General features: G+C 57.3%; 1 protein-coding gene across 6 annotated transcripts in view; it reads left to right on the forward strand.

Annotated features, from left to right (window-relative positions):
* The first annotated feature begins 723 nt into the window (after positions 1 to 723).
* The window catches only part of ATXN3 (ataxin 3), a 66,716-nt gene continuing 51,600 nt past the window's right edge, over positions 724 to 15,839 (forward strand). For 5 of the 6 annotated variants that reach the window (XR_010190529.1, XR_010190530.1, XM_063948574.1 and 2 more), the window contains exons 1-6: positions 724 to 802; positions 3,507 to 3,671; positions 5,196 to 5,240; positions 9,389 to 9,474; positions 9,626 to 9,692; positions 11,178 to 11,265. Coding sequence is in view for 4 of the 6 variants with exons in the window: in XM_063948574.1 (XP_063804644.1) it covers positions 779 to 802; positions 3,507 to 3,671; positions 5,196 to 5,240; positions 9,389 to 9,474; positions 9,626 to 9,692; positions 11,178 to 11,265 (475 nt within the window). In the remaining 2 variants the exon portion in view is untranslated. The other variant, XM_063948575.1, reaches the window with a different exon arrangement.

Consider the following 15,839-nt stretch of genomic DNA (forward strand, 5'->3'; position numbering starts at 1 on the left):
CTAATATCTGGCTTTCAAGCGCCATGCCGTCAAACGCAGTCACGCTAAGTCACCAAACACCGCACACTACTACCACATCACACACCACCACATACTGCACACTACCGCAACATCACTTGCTGTCATATGCTGCACACTACCACACCAAACCCCGCCACACGCTGTACACTACTACCACATGCTGCACACTACCACACACTGCACACTACATCACAAACTACCACACGCATGCCCACTACCACATGGCCACACGCTGCATACTACTACCACATCACATGTTACACACTACAACACACACAACGCCACACGCTGCACACTACCACATCACACACCACCACATGCTGCCCACTACCATACCACACTGCACACTACCACATCACATACCGCCACAATATTGACACTACCACATCACCACATCATTCATTGCACACTACAATATCATATACCATCACACTCTGCACCCTACCACATCAAACACCGCACACTACTAGCAAATAACACACCGCCAGCAGTATCCCCCGCACTGTAGTTACACGTCTCTATGGTGACACGAACCCCGCATCCCGCACCCTGCCGGCAACCGCAATGACCCCGCTTCTGCCCTCAGTCATCATGGCGTCACACGTCTCGTATCATGTGATCTAATAGGGGTCACCTGACAGCATGTGCGCGGCCCATATTGCCACGTGACTTACCCTGGCTCTTCTATTGGCTAATGCGCAGCCGGCACTTCGTGACGTAAGCTGGAGGGGCGTGGCCTGCGGGGAGACACATAAACATGGAGGTGATCTTTCATGAGAAAGTAAGTTGTGAGCTGGGAGGCCGGATAGTGGCGGGGCCGGTGCCCGGGGGCGTCCGGGTGTATGGCTGAGGCAAGCGGGAGTGCCCGGGGGTGTGTCTGACCCCACCTGAGGTATGGGGTGTATCCGGGTGTGTGTGTGTCTGACCCCCACCTAATGTATAGGGTGTATCCGGGTGTGTGTGTCTCACCCCACCTAATGTATAGGGTGTATCCGGGTGTGTGTGTGTGTGTCTCTCACCCCCACCTGAGGTATGGGGTGTATCCGGGTGTGTGTGTGTCTCTCACCCCCACCTGAGGTATGGGGTGTATCCGGGTGTGTGTGTGTGTGTGTGTGTGTGTGTCTCACCCCCACCTAATGTATAGGGTGTATCCGGGTGTGTGTGTGTCTCTCACCCCCACCTGAGGTATGGGGTGTATCCGGGTGTGTGTGTGTCTCTCACCCCCACCTGAGGTATGGGGTGTATCCGGGTGTGTGTGTGTGTGTGTGTGTGTGTGTGTGTGTGTGTGTGTGTGTGTGTGTGTGTGTCTCACCCCCACCTAATGTATAGGGTGTATCCGGGTGTGTGTGTGTGTGTCTCACCCCCACCTAATGTATAGGGTGTATCCGGGTGTGTGTGTGTGTCTCACCCCACCTAATGTATAGGGTGTATCCGGGTGTGTGTGTGTCTGTGTGTGTCTCACCCCCACCTGAGGTATGGGGTGTATCCGGGTGTGTGTGTGTGTCTCTCGCCCCCACCTGAGGTATGGGGTGTATCCGGGTGTGTGTGTGTGTGTATGTGTCTCTCACCCCCACCTGAGGTATGGGGTGTATCCGGGTGTGTGTGTGTCTCTCACCCCCACCTGAGGTATGGGGTGTATCCGGGTGTGTGTGTGTGTCTCACCCCCACCTAATGTATAGGGTGTATCCGGGTGTGTGTGTGTGTGTGTGTGTCTGTCTCACCCCACCTAATGTATAGGGTGTATCCGGGTGTGTGTGTGTGTGTGTGTGTGTGTGTCTCTCACCCCCACCTGAGGTATGGGGTGTATCCGGGTGTGTGTGTCTTTCACCCCCACCTGAGGTATGGGGTGTATCCGGGTGTGTGTGTGTCTGACCCCCACCTAATGTATAGGGTGTATCCGTGTGTGTGTGTGTGTGTGTGTGTGTGTCTGACCCCCACCTAATGTATAGGGTGTATCCGGGTGTGTGTGTGTCTGACCCCCACCTAATGTATAGGGTGTATCCGGGGGTGTGTGTGTCTGACCCCCACCTAATGTATAGGGTGTATCCGGGGGTGTGTGTGTGTCTCTCACCCCCACCTGAGGTATGGGGTGTATCCGTGTCTCTCACCCCCACCTGAGGTATGGGGTGTATCCGGGGGTGTGTGTGTGTCTGACCCCCACCTAATGTATAGGGTGTATCCGGGTGTGTGTGTGTGTCTCTCACCCCCACCTGAGGTATGGGGTGTATCCGGGTGTGTGTGTGTGTCTCACCCCCACCTAATGTATAGGGTGTATCCGGGTGTGTGTGTGTCTCACCCCACCTAATGTATAGGGTGTATCCGGGTGTGTGTGTGTCTCTCACCCCCACCTGAGGTATGGGGTGTATCCGGGTGTGTGTGTGTGTCTCTCACCCCCACCTGAGGTATGGGGTGTATCCGGGTGTGTGTGTGTGTCTGACCCCCACCTAATGTATAGGGTGTATCCGGGTGTGTGTGTGTGTGTGTGTCTCACCCCCACCTGAGGTATGGGGTGTATCCGGGTGTGTGTGTGTCTCTCACCCCCACCTGAGGTATGGGGTGTATCCGGGTATGTGTCTCACCCCCACCTAATGTATAGGGTGTATCCGGGTGTGTGTGTGTGTGTGTCTCACACCCTATACATTAGGTGGGGGTATCTGGGTGTGTGTGTCTCACCCCACCTAATGTATAGGGTGTATCCGTGTGTGTCTCTCTCACCCTCACCTGAGGTATGGGGTGTATCCGTGTGTGTGTGTCTCTCACCCTCACCTGAGGTATGGGGTGTATCCGTGTGTGTGTGTGTGTGTCTCTCACCCCCACCTGAGGTATGGGGTATATCCGGGGGTGTGTGTGTGTCTCACCCCCACCTGAGGTATGGGGTGTATCCGGGTGTGTGTGTGTGTGTCTCACCCCACCGAATGTATAGGGTGTGTTTGTGTGTGTCTCACCCCACCTGAGGTATGGGGTGTATCCGGGTGTGTGTGTGTGTCTGACCCCCACCTGGGGTATGGGGTATATCCGGGGGGTGGGGGGGTGTCTGACCCCACCTCAGGTATGGGATGTATCCGGTTGTATGTGTGCCTGACTCCGTCTGAGGTATGGGGTGTATCTGTGTTTGACTCCGCCTGAGGTATGGGGCTGTACCGGATGTGCTCCTGAGGTACAGTATAAGATGTATCTGGGTGTAGCCGGGTGTGTGTATCTGACCCCACCTGAGGTATAGAGTGTACGTGTGAGGTATGGGGTTGTATCGGGGTGTACGTATGAGGTATAGAGTGTATGTGTGAGGTATGGGGTTGTACGTATGAGGTATAGGGTGTATAATATCAGGGCGTACGCCTGAGGCACGGGGCTGTACCGGGGCGTACGCCTGAGGTATGGGAGTACACAGGTTTAGGTGGGGGACTGGGACTGCTGCCATCTTCTTGTTACATGTATGACAGGTGTACGTGTCACATGACGGGCCTGTTCCTTCTCCTGTCTTCCAGCAAGAGGGCTCCCTGTGCGCCCAGCACTGCCTCAACAACCTGCTGCAGGGGGAGTACTTCAGCCCTGTGGAATTATCCTCCATAGCGATGCAGCTGGATGAGCAGGAGCGGATGCGGATGGCGGAGGGGGGGCTGACCAGCGAGGAGTACAGGACCTTCATGCAGGTAAGGGGAAACCTGTTCCAGGTGCTGTGTCAGGGAACTCTGGGTATGACGTTACACATACAGGCAGAGGGTCCTGCTGGGCATGGCTGTGTGTCCTGGCAGTATTCATGCTAGTGATCTGTCCCTGTGTGGTGCTAACACAGTATCTCACACTCTGCGGGACACAATATAACTCGCGTCTTGTTACTATTACTGTGGCAGCGGGGTCTGCTTTACTCACGCATTGCATGCTCTGCTGTGTTCTGCATTGCATGCTCTGCTGTGTTCTGCATTGCATGCTCTGCTGTGTTCGCCCGCAGCCTAGCCCTGGCCGCCTCCCCTCCTCCCGCAGCTTAGCCCCGGCCACCCCTCCCATAGCTTAGCCCCGGCCACCAACCCCCCCCCCCCCCCCTCCCACAGCCTATCCCTGGCCACCTCCCGCAGCCTATCCCTGCCCCCCTTCCCCCCCCCCCCCCCCTCCAGCAGACTAGCCCTGGCCTCCCCGCCCCCCCAGTCTAGCCTTGGTCCCCTCCCCCCCTCTCGCAGCCTAGCCCTGCGCCCCCCCCCCCCCATCCTCTCGCTGCCTAGCCCTGGCCTCCTCCACCCCTCTCGCAGCCTAGCCCTGGCCTCCTCTCCTCTAACCCCCCCCCCCCCCCCCCCCTCTCTCGCAGCCTAGCCCTGGCCTCCTCCTCCTCCCCCCCACTCCCACAGCCTAGCCCTGGCCTCCTGCCCCCCTTTTGCCCCGCAGCCTAGCCCTGGCCGTTTCCCATCTCCCCCCTCCTGCAGCCTAGCCCTGGCCGCCTCCCCTTACAGTAAATTCACCATGTTTTGCTTCCTTTTGATCTTTAATACACTGAGAAATAATTATGTGGCAGCGTGCCTGTCTGGAGAATATTTTTTAGTGTAACGTCTTATTTTCATTGTTTGGTTTGTGTTCCCTATTGTAATGCTTATAGAGTGCAGTTTATAGAGTGCAGCTTATAGAGTGCAGCGCGAAGGAGCTTTTATGTTGTGACTCGTCCCATTGAGCACATTTTTATTCTAACCCCAACATATTTGATAAGAAAAACATGGTAGAATTACATAAACATCTGAACTAGCCCCAGATTGTCGACACTGGCCATACTGAAACTGATAAAATGTCGACCTGCAAACAATGCCAGCAATCGGCTATGTTGTCTGTTCCGGTGGTAAGTACCCTAAATATAACCCAGTGGCTGCAGCTGATGTCCCGGCGTTTGCAGCTGCAGGTTGCGGCGTTTGCTGCAGTAAGTTCCTGACCCTAAACCTGATGTTGGCATTTTGAAAAAATGTCAGCACTTGTTGATATTTGCAATGTCAACAGTGTGATTACGTCGGCACTTCAGAAGTCAGCATCTCAGCCGATTGATATTTCTGTAATGCCAGTATTGTACTGTCGACACGAATGCCAACATTGTGTCCGTTGACATCTCGTGACCACATCCCGTTTTACCGACCCTTTAGCTTCATGTGTTTGTCTCTTGTGTTATATAATTACTGTGCTTCCGTCTGTCACCATTGCAGCAGCCGTCTGGGAACATGGATGACAGCGGGTTCTTTTCTATCCAGGTGAGTGATTATCACAGATTTATAATGCTGGTCGGTGGGGTACGTAATCCTGGCAGTCTGGATCCCGACACACAGAATCCTGACCCCTTGCCGTAGCCTCGCCCTGACCCGTCTTCCCCCTGCCGCGGCCTCGCCCTGACCCGTCTTCCCCCTGCCTCGCCCTGACCCGTCTTCCCCCTGCCGCGGCCTCGCCCTGACCCGTCTTCCCCCTGCCGCGGCCTCGCCCTGACCCGTCTTCCCCCTGCCGCGGCCTCGCCCTGACCCGTCTTCCCCCTGCCGCGGCCTCGCCCTGACCCGTCTTCCCCCTGCCGCGGCCTCGCCCTGACCCGTCTTCCCCCTGCCGCGGCCTCGCCCTGACCCGTCTTCCCCCTGCCGCGGCCTCGTCCTGACCCGTCTTCCCCCTGCCGCGGCCTCGCCCTGACCCGTCTTCCCCCTGCCGCGGCCTCGCCCTGACCCGTCTTCCCCCTGCCGCGGCCTCGCCCTGACCCGTCTTCCCCCTGCCGCGGCCTCGCTCTGACCCGTCTTCCCCCTGCCGCGGCCTCGCCCTGACCCGTCTTCCCGCGGCCTCGCCCTGACCCGTCTTCCCGCGGCCTCGCCCTGACCCGTCTTCCCCCTGCCGCGGCCTCGCCCTGACCCGTCTTCCCCCTGCCGCGGCCTCGCCCTGACCCGTCTTCCCCCTGCCTCGCCCTGACCCGTCTTCCCCCTGCCTCGCCCTGACCCGTCTTCCCCCTGCCTCGCCCTGACCCGTCTTCCCCCTGCCTCGCCCTGACCCGTCTTCCCCCTGCCTCGCCCTGACCCGTCTTCCCCCTGCCTCGCCCTGACCCGTCTTCCCCCTGCCTCGCCCTGACCCGTCTTCCCCCCTGCCTCGCCCTGACCCGTCTTCCCCCCTGCCTCGCCCTGACCCGTCCTTCCCCCTGCCTCGCCCTGACCCGTCTTCCCCCTGCCTCGCCCTGACCCGTCTTCCCCCTGCCTCGCCCTGACCCGTCTTCCCCCTGCCTCGCCCTGACCCGTCTTCCCCCTGCCTCGCCCTGACCCGTCTTCCCCCTGCCTCGCCCTGACCCGTCTTCCCCCTGCCTCGCCCTGACCCGTCTTCCCCCTGCCTCGCCCTGACCCCGTCTTCCCCCTGCCTCGCCCTGACCCGTCTTCCCCCTGCCTCGCCCCTGACCCGTCTTCCCCCTGCCTCGCCCTGACCCGTCTTCCCCCTGCCTCGCCCTGACCCGTCTTCCCCCTGCCTCGCCCTGACCCGTCTTCCCCCTGCCTCGCCCTGACCCGTCTTCCCCCTGCCTCGCCCTGACCCGTCTTCCCCCTGCCTCGCCCTGACCCGTCTTCCCCCTGCCTCGCCCTGACCCGTCTTCCCCCTGCCTCGCCCTGACCCGTCTTCCCCCTGCCTCGCCCTGACCCCGTCTTCCCCCTGCCTCGCCCTGACCCGTCTTCCCCCTGCCTCGCCCTGACCCCGTCTTCCCCCTGCCTCGCCCTGACCCGTCTTCCCCCTGCCTCGCCCTGACCCGTCTTCCCCCCCTGCCTCGCCCTGACCCGTCTTCCCCCTGCCTCGCCCTGACCCGTCTTCCCCCCTGCCTCGCCCTGACCCGTCTTCCCCCTGCCTCGCCCTGACCCGTCTTCCCCCTGCCTCGCCCTGACCCGTCTTCCCCCTGCCTCGCCCTGACCCGTCTTCCCCCTGCCTCGCCCTGACCCGTCTTCCCCCTGCCTCGCCCTGACCCGTCTTCCCCCTGCCTCGCCCTGACCCGTCTTCCCCCTGCCTCGCCCTGACCCCGTCTTCCCCCTGCCTCGCCCTGACCCGTCTTCCCCCTGCCTCGCCCTGACCCGTCTTCCCCCTGCCTCGCCCTGACCCGTCTTCCCCCTGCCTCGCCCTGACCCGTCTTCCCCCTGCCTCGCCCTGACCCGTCTTCCCCCTGCCTCGCCCTGACCCGTCTTCCCCCTGCCTCGCCCTGACCCGTCTTCCCCCTGCCTCGCCCTGACCCGTCTTCCCCCCTGCCTCGCCCTGACCCGTCTTCCCCCCTGCCTCGCCCTGACCCGTCTTCCCCCTGCCTCGCCCTGACCCGTCTTCCCCCTGCCTCGCCCTGACCCGTCTTCCCCCTGCCTCGCCCTGACCCGTCTTCCCCCTGCCTCGCCCTGACCCGTCTTCCCCCCTGCCTCGCCCTGACCCGTCTTCCCCCTGCCTCGCCCTGACCCGTCTTCCCCCTGCCTCGCCCTGACCCGTCTTCCCCCTGCCTCGCCCTGACCCGTCTTCCCCCTGCCTCGCCCTGACCCGTCTTCCCCCTGCCTCGCCCTGACCCGTCTTCCCCCTGCCTCGCCCTGACCCGTCTTCCCCCTGCCTCGCCCCTGACCCGTCTTCCCCCTGCCTCGCCCTGACCCGTCTTCCCCCTGCCTCGCCCTGACCCCGTCTTCCCCCTGCCTCGCCCTGACCCGTCTTCCCCCTGCCTCGCCCTGACCCGTCTTCCCCCTGCCTCGCCCTGACCCCGTCTTCCCCCTGCCTCGCCCTGACCCGTCTTCCCCCCTGCCTCGCCCTGACCCGTCTTCCCCCTGCCTCGCCCTGACCCGTCTTCCCCCCTGCCTCGCCCTGACCCGTCTTCCCCCTGCCTCGCCCTGACCCGTCTTCCCCCTGCCTCGCCCTGACCCGTCTTCCCCCCTGCCTCGCCCTGACCCGTCTTCCCCCCTGCCTCGCCCTGACCCGTCTTCCCCCCTGCCTCGGCCCTGACCCGTCTTCCCCCGGCCTCGCCCTGACCCGTCTTCCCCCGGCCTCGCCCTGACCCGTCTTCCCCCGGCCTCGCCCTGACCCGTCTTCCCCCGGCCCCTGACCCTTCTCCCCCGGCCCTGGCCCTGACCCCTCTCCCCCTGCCGCGGCCTCGCCCTGACCCGTCTTCCCCCTGCCGCGGCCTGACCCCTCTCCCCCTGCCGCGGCCTCTGGCCCTGACCCCTCTCCCCCTGCCGCGGCCTCGCCCTGGACCCGTCTTCCCCCGGCCTCGCCCTGACCCGTCTTCCCCCGGCCTCGCCCTGACCCGTCTTCCCCCGGCCCTGACCCTTCTCCCCCCGGCCCTGACCCGTCTTCCCCCGGCCCCTGACCCTTCTCCCCCCGGCCCTGACCCTTCTCCCCCGGCCCTGACCCTTCTCCCCCGGCCCTGACCCTTCTCCCCCGGCCCTGGCCCTGACCCCTCTCCCCCTGCCGCGGCCTCGCCCTGACCCCTCTCCCCCTGCCGCGGCCTCGCCCTGACCCTTCTCCCCCTGCCGCGGCCTCGCCCTGACCCCGTCTTCCCCCTGCCGCGGCTTCCCCCCTGCCGCGGCCTGACCCCTCTCCCCCTGCCGCGGCCTCGGCCTGACCCCTCTCCCCCTGCCGCGGCCTCGCCCTGACCCCTCTCCCCCTGCCGCGGCCTCGCCCTGACCCTTCTCCCCCTGCCGCGGCCTCGGCCCTGACCCCTCTCCCCCTGCCGCGGCCTCGCCCTGACCCCTCTCCCCCTGCCTCGCCCTGACCCCCTCTCCCCCCTGCCTCGCCCTGACCCCTCTCCCCCTGCCGCGGCCCTGACCCTTCTCCCCCGGCCCTGGCCCTGACCCCTCTCCCCCCTGCCGCGGCCTCGCCCCTGACCCTTCTCCCCCCTGCCGTGGCCTCGCCCTGACCCTTCTCCCCCTGACCCTTCTCCCCCTGCCGTAGCCTCGCCCTGATCCTTCTCCCCCTGCCGCGGCCTCGCCCTGACCCTTCTCCCGCGGCCTCGGCCCTGACCCTTCTCCCCCCTGCCTCGGCCCTGACCCTTCTCCCCCTGCCTCGGCCCTGACCCTTCTCCCCCTGCCGCGGCCCTGACCCTTCTCCCCCCTGCCGCGGCCCTGACCCTTCTCCCCCCTGCCGCGGCCCTGACCCTTCTCCCCCTGACCGCGGCCTCGGCCCCGGACCCCTTCTCCCCCTGACCGCGGCCTCGGCCCGGACCCTTCTCCCCCTGACCGCGGCCTCGGCCCTGACCGCGGCCTCGCCCTCCCCCTAGTGCCTAAACCCATTTTTTACTGTTGGGATTCTGTCTGTTGATCTTGTGACTGCCAGGATCTGATGGCATCCCATGCTGGCAACCTGTAATACAGATGACCCTCTGGGGCTTCACCCCGCAGATGATGATGATTGTGTCCCCACTGTGTTCCCTGTACAGGTTATAAGTGACGCGTTGAGAGTGTGGGGGTTAGAGCTGATTCTATTCAACAGTCCGGAGTATCAGACCCTCGGCATAGACCCTATGTAAGATCTGTGTGTTGTACTGTGGCGTTCTTGTTATATATAGTGACGGTTTAGTTGAGCAAGTGACCTGGTATTAAGGTGACTGTGAAGAATCCAGAAAGATTAGGATGATTGTGATAAAATGTCAGATTTGTTTTCTTTTTATTTCCAGAAATGAGCGCGCCTTTATCTGTAATTATAAGGAGCACTGGTTTACAGTGAGGAAGCTGGGAAAACAGGTACGTTACTGTCTGAGCAATCGTTACATAGAACAAGTGTTATCATGTGATGTCAGCACTTAGAGTGTGGTGAAATGTTTCATCTTACTGGACAAAGAAAAAGGGGGAAACCCCATGTCCTGTACTCATTCTATTGGTGGTACTAGGAGCAGGTCTGGGGTTCCACGTTCTGCAGTGTTTCCGGCTTTATAAAATGTCATTATGTCTCTATTTTCTGCAAAACCTTTATGTTCCGTGCGTGTCTTAAGCTCCACGTCGTCTTAGTGGAGGAATGTGGTCCTCTGTGAAGCAGTCATGTGGGAACAACACGTGAAGGCAACGTTTCAGAACACACTTAGGGGTCAATCCAATTAAGTGCGAGTCTGCATATTACCAGTGGAGCTTACAATCTATTTTCCCTACCACATGTACACGCACACACATTCACACTAGGGTTAATTTTGTCGCGAGCCAATTAACCTACCAGTATATGATTGGACTGTGGGAGGAAAGCGGAGGCAAGCACGTGGAGAATATACAAACTCCACACAGTTGGGGCCATGGTGGGAATGGAACCCATGACCTCAGAGCTGTGCGGCAAAGAGGCTAACCACTACACCATCCGAATACGACTCGCAGACAAGGATTTGCAGATCCCATTAGAAATGCTTTTTCATGGTACTCAGGGTGTGTGTGGGATTGGGGGGGGGGGGGGGGGGGGTTGCTTTCTGGATCTCAGGGAAGTGACAATTAGTGGGCATAAGGATAGCGCTAGACGTCTTCAGAAGGTGTCCAATAACTGATTTGTGCATTTTTTTTAAACAGTAAAAGGAATGTAAAAATGATTACGAGTTTTGTTTAATTACAAAGGAATGAATGGAAAATGCAATAATAAAAACAAAAAAAAAGAGTAAAAGGTGCTTTTTGGGCGATTTTTAAGGAAAAAAGAAAATGTTAAATAAAAATAAATGATCCGATGCAGTTATTTTTTTTGTTCAAATAAATGCTTTCATTCAATTTTTGGTGTATGATCTAATGAAAAAGTTAGTCCTAGGGGGGAGGTTAGCAAGAGGTTCTGGAGCAGGTCCGACATTTTAACATTTAAATAATGATTTTCCTTTACTTTTCACACCGTCAGGAGTGCACATGAAAAAATGTGAATTTCCTCTGATAGAAGCAATGTGAGTTTGGAATTGGATTGCAAATGCAGCTCACACCTAATTGGATTGACTCGAAAGTGTTCTTTCTTCATGGTGGCGTAACATGTTATAGCATGCTGGTTAAAATATACATTTATACCGTCTGAAACAAGACCCTGAGCGTTGCTTTTATCTGGATTTATCTATGCTTCCTGTATGTCAGGGCTTATTTATACATTGGCAGATGTTGCATCAAAGTTAATGAATTAAAAATGTAGGAACATGAGGAGTGAGATTTGTTATGTGATATTGATATATTTGTTTGTCCACCCCCTCCGTCCCCCCACATTCCGTATAACTTTTGCAGTGGTTCAACTTGAATTCCCTGCTAACAGGCCCGGAGCTGATCTCGGACACCTACCTCGCACTCTTCCTGGCTCAGCTGCAACAGGAAGGTATTTTTAGGTCTCATGGTTTGTTTGTTTTTAATACAATTTTCACTGTCCGTATGGTCTTTTTCTTCTTCTTAACCATTGGGGGGGGGGGGGGGGGGGGGGAGGCAGGCAGGCAGGCAGGCAGGCACATTATCTCCAAGCAGTATAGAGTAAAACCTAAGCCATTGTATTAATTACATGACTGGAGGATGCATGCATCTAGAAAGGATATGCTATGTGGCCAAGCTAAATGTTAAGCTAGATACACGCTCTCTGCAGCGGGGTACACAGGTATTCCACAGGGAATAACATCGGGGTGTAGAGTTGGATCTTGATCCGAGGCACCAACAGGCTAAAGCTTTGACTGTTCCCAGAATGCACTGCACCACCTCCTCTATAACCCCGCCTCCAGGCACTGGAGCCCTGTTTGTAAGTTGGTGCCTGCAGTGCAGGTCACTAACAGGTAGGGCTGCGCCAGGAAGCCCTGAAAAGAGCTTTTTAAGAAGACTACAAGGGCTGCAGCACTGTTTATGTCAGTCTGCCGTACTGTGCTGCGGCTCCAAAACCTCCCCAGCAGCGCTGCATACTCCCACAGCCGGGTTCCCGGGTGCTTGCAGCGGAAGCGCACCGGTAATCAGGCACACCACCGCTGACGCTCTCCAGGATCGCGTAGCTGCACATCAGGGAGGAGGTAAGAGGGTCCCCCAGGTGGGACCCGCCGGTTAATTGCGGTCCCAGGAGACGGATCGTGCCACTAGCGTGGACACTGTACTGAACAGGGACCCCACTATATCCACCAGGGCAAGGGAGCACAGGTCGGATTTACTAAAGTACGTTTAATATAGCCTCCACAGTACCCGGTGGTGAGGACCGGCAGATGGGATAAGGCGCTGACCTGTAGCCCCGCCCCCAGCTCCGGGCGCCATCTACTGCTGGTGTTCCTGCCCTGGAGCTGCATTTCACTCTCCCTCACTCCCTGAAGAGATTTTGGCGCCATTCCATAGCTGGGCTGATCTCCAGGGCTCTGTCTCCTCTGTAATGCCGCCTGCTTCATCAGTGCTGTACATTTACAGACCGATACGATGTGGTATATTTCCTGTGTTTTTCAGTCCCCTTATACCGCTTAAATCCTCTGTTCTGTGTCCTGTATTTCCTGTCACATTACATAGAGGATTATTTGCAGGTTTTGTGTTTGTCCTGCTATATTGTACTGATACGCCCTAAGGCTACATTCCTTATAATGTCTGCTACACAGGGCGGGAAATCCGCGGACACTTCTGCATCCTGCAGTGCTGGCACCACAGATTTACCTGAGGGAGAAGTTTTAGCTGCTGGTTAAGGGGCACCCAGTCAACCTGCAGCACCTGTGGCTAATCAGGACCCACCTTGGGCAGCGTTCTCAAGTATGCCGACTACACTTGTGATACTTCTTACGCCTCCTGTGGGACCTCATGTGCCATTACAGCCACATATTGTCCCCATAGTTAATCCGCCCTGGGTGGATGCACTGTCTACCCAATTACAACAATTAAATCAATCTTTGGTTAGGCAAAAGGTCTACCCCACGCCCCTCTGGGGCCAAGGGGTCATCTAAAAGGGCCATTTCTTCCTCACAATCCACTAATATTTCGGGTAATTCCTCCGATGAGGATGGAGAATATACTGATCCGTCAGACACTGATGCAGCTGCTTCTGATGAGGAGTCTACAATGCAGGTTGATGTTCCTGACCTAGTGGAGGCTATTAAGCTAATTCTTCAAATAGATGATGAGATCGAGCCCACTTCTGCGTCTAAGAAACCTGGTAAGTTCAAACGTCAGAAGGTTGCTAAAGTAGTCTTACCACATTCTGACCATTTAATTGACATATGTCAGGAATCCTGGTCATCTCCAGGAAAGATGTTTTCCCTGTCTAAAAAGATGCTAGCTCGTTATCCTATCCCTGCGGAGTTGAGTAACAAGTGGGGAAACTCCACCGCCGGTGGACTCTCATGTTGCCCGTCTTGTGGTGTCCTCTACTCTGTCTGTCACCACTGTCACCTCACTGAAGGAACTGACAGATAAGCGTGTGGAGGGATGCCTGAAGTCTATTTACACTCTTACCGGTGCTGTACATAGACCCACTATGGCTGCCTCTTGGGCGGCAAAAGGAATTGAAGCCTGGGTTCAGGCAATTGAGGATGAGCTGCCTCAGGATTTTTCGGACACTGCCAGACAATATCTGTCGTATATTACCACAGCCTCCCACTAGATTGAGGAGGCGGCCTCTGACGTAGGTGTTATGGCGGCCAAGGCGTCTACTATGTCTATCCTGGCTCGTCGTATTATGTGGTTAAGGTCCTGAAAGGTGGACCTGGACTCTAAGAAGACCTTGGAGGTGCTCCCTTTTAAGGGAGACATCCTATTTGGGGAGGATCTGAACAAGGTTGTGACTGACTTAGCGTCTGCTAAGACTGCCTTTCTCCCAAGTACTAATCCTTCTGCTCCGAAGGGTAAGAGTACCACTTTTCGTTCCTTTCGACCTCCAGGGAAAGCAAAAGGTCAGGCGTACCCGAGACAGGCTCGTGCTTCCAAAACCACTAAGCCCAAAACAAAACAATCCTGGGCTGCCTGTCAGCCTGCTTCCAAACAAGACAAGCCTGCTGCATGACGGGGCGGGCCTTCCCCTGGGGGATCCCATGGTGGGAGGCCAACTTCTGCAGTTCGCCCAGGTCTGATTAAAGACCACTTCGGACGCCTGGGTGCGGGAAGTTGTCTCTCACGGGTATGCAATCTCTTTCAAGAAACGTCCCCCTCGCCAGTTCTGCTCAACGGTTATCCCTTCGGATCCGTTGAAAGCGCAAGCTCTACACTTGGTTGTGCAATCCCTCCTGGACACAGGAGTGGTAGTGCTGGTACCTCTGACCCAGAGAGGCAGGGGATACTATTCGACCCTGTTTCTCGTTCCGAAGCCAAATGGGTCCTTCCGGCTGATACTCAACCTCAAATCGTTGTACAAATTTGTGAGAGTGTCCAAATTCCATATGGAAACTCTAAACTCTATTGTACTGGCTATGGAACCCGAGAACTACATGGTATCCCTGGACATACAGGATGCTTACCTGCATATACCTATTGCCATTTCACATCAGCAATATCTGCGGTTTGCTATTGGCAACCTACATTATCAGTTCCAGGCTCTGCCATTTGGATTGGCCACGGCCCCTCGGATCTTCACCAAGGTCATGGCGGTGATGACGTCCCTTCTCCGCCATCAGGGAATCAGGATCCTGCCGTATCTGGACGACTTGCTGATCCTGGCGAACTCCCAAGAGGTTTTCTTTGTCATCTGGAACTGACGGTCCAATTCCTACAAGCCCACAGGTGGCTCATCAACTTGAAAAAGTCCTTGCTGGTCCCTGCTCGGAGCATGGTGCACCTGGGGGCACTGTTGGACGCACTCAACCAAAGGTTGTTTCGGTCTCCAGAGAAAGTCCTGAAACTTCAGGACAGGATCAGATACTGCCTGGCTCGCCCCAGAGTGTCGATACACTCTGCAATGCAAGTACTAGGCATCATGGTGTCTGCTTTCAACATGGTAGAGTATGCTCAATTTCATTCTCTTTCTCTTCAGAGGTTAATCCTTTCCAAGTGGGACGGCCTGCCTCACCAGATCAGATCTGAAATGATCTCCTTGACTTCAGAGGTTCATGTGTCAATGAGCTGGTGGCTACAAGACAAACAGTTGAGCTGGGGCCATCCCTTCTGGATCCCCAACTGGGTCCTGCTGACGAAGGACGCCAGTCTGTGAGTGTGGGGCGCGGTGTTGGAGCAACACTGTCTCCAGGGTCGGTGGACCAGGGAGGAATATCTCCTCCCGATAAACATTCTGGAATTGCGAGCTGTGTTCAATGCATTGACACTAGCCTTGCCTCTGTACTTGAACAGGCCTGTTCTGTACCAACCAGACAACGCCACCACAGTGGCATACATAAATCAATATGGCACTCGAAGCCGCATGGCAATGACGGAAGTGTCAAAAATCCTTGGTTGGGTAGAATGCCATCTGCCAGCGATATCGGCAGTGTTCATTCCGGGAGTCCTCAACTGGGAAGCGGATTTCCTCAGTCATCAGGATGTGCACGCCGGAGAGTGGAGTCTTCATCAAGAAGTCTTTCAACTTCTAGTGGACAAGTGGCGCCTACCAGATGTAGACCTGATGGCGTTTCGACACAATCACAAAGTTCCGGTCTTAGGATCAAGGACAAGGGATCCTCAAGCAGCATTCTCCTGCCCAGGGTTCTACAGAAGTTTGAGCAAGAAGGAGGAATACTACTTCTAGTTGCTCCAGCGTAGCCCAGACTGCATTGGTTCTCAGACCTGCAGGGTCTCTCGATAGAGCGTCCTCTTCTACTTCCTCAACGCCCAGACCTCCTCGTTCAGGGCCCTTTTGTCTACCCGGACCTGAACAGACTGGCTTTGACGGCGTGGCTCTTGAAGCTTCCCTCCCGAGAGCCAAAGGATTTTCCGAGGCGGTTATCCAAACTATGTTGAAGGCCCACAAACCGGCTTCGGCACGGATTTACTATAGGGTCTGGAATTCTTACTTCACCTGGT

The sequence above is a fragment of the Pseudophryne corroboree genome, chromosome 12 (genome assembly GCF_028390025.1).
Source record: "Pseudophryne corroboree isolate aPseCor3 chromosome 12, aPseCor3.hap2, whole genome shotgun sequence".
NCBI classification, from domain to species: domain Eukaryota; kingdom Metazoa; phylum Chordata; class Amphibia; order Anura; family Myobatrachidae; genus Pseudophryne; species Pseudophryne corroboree.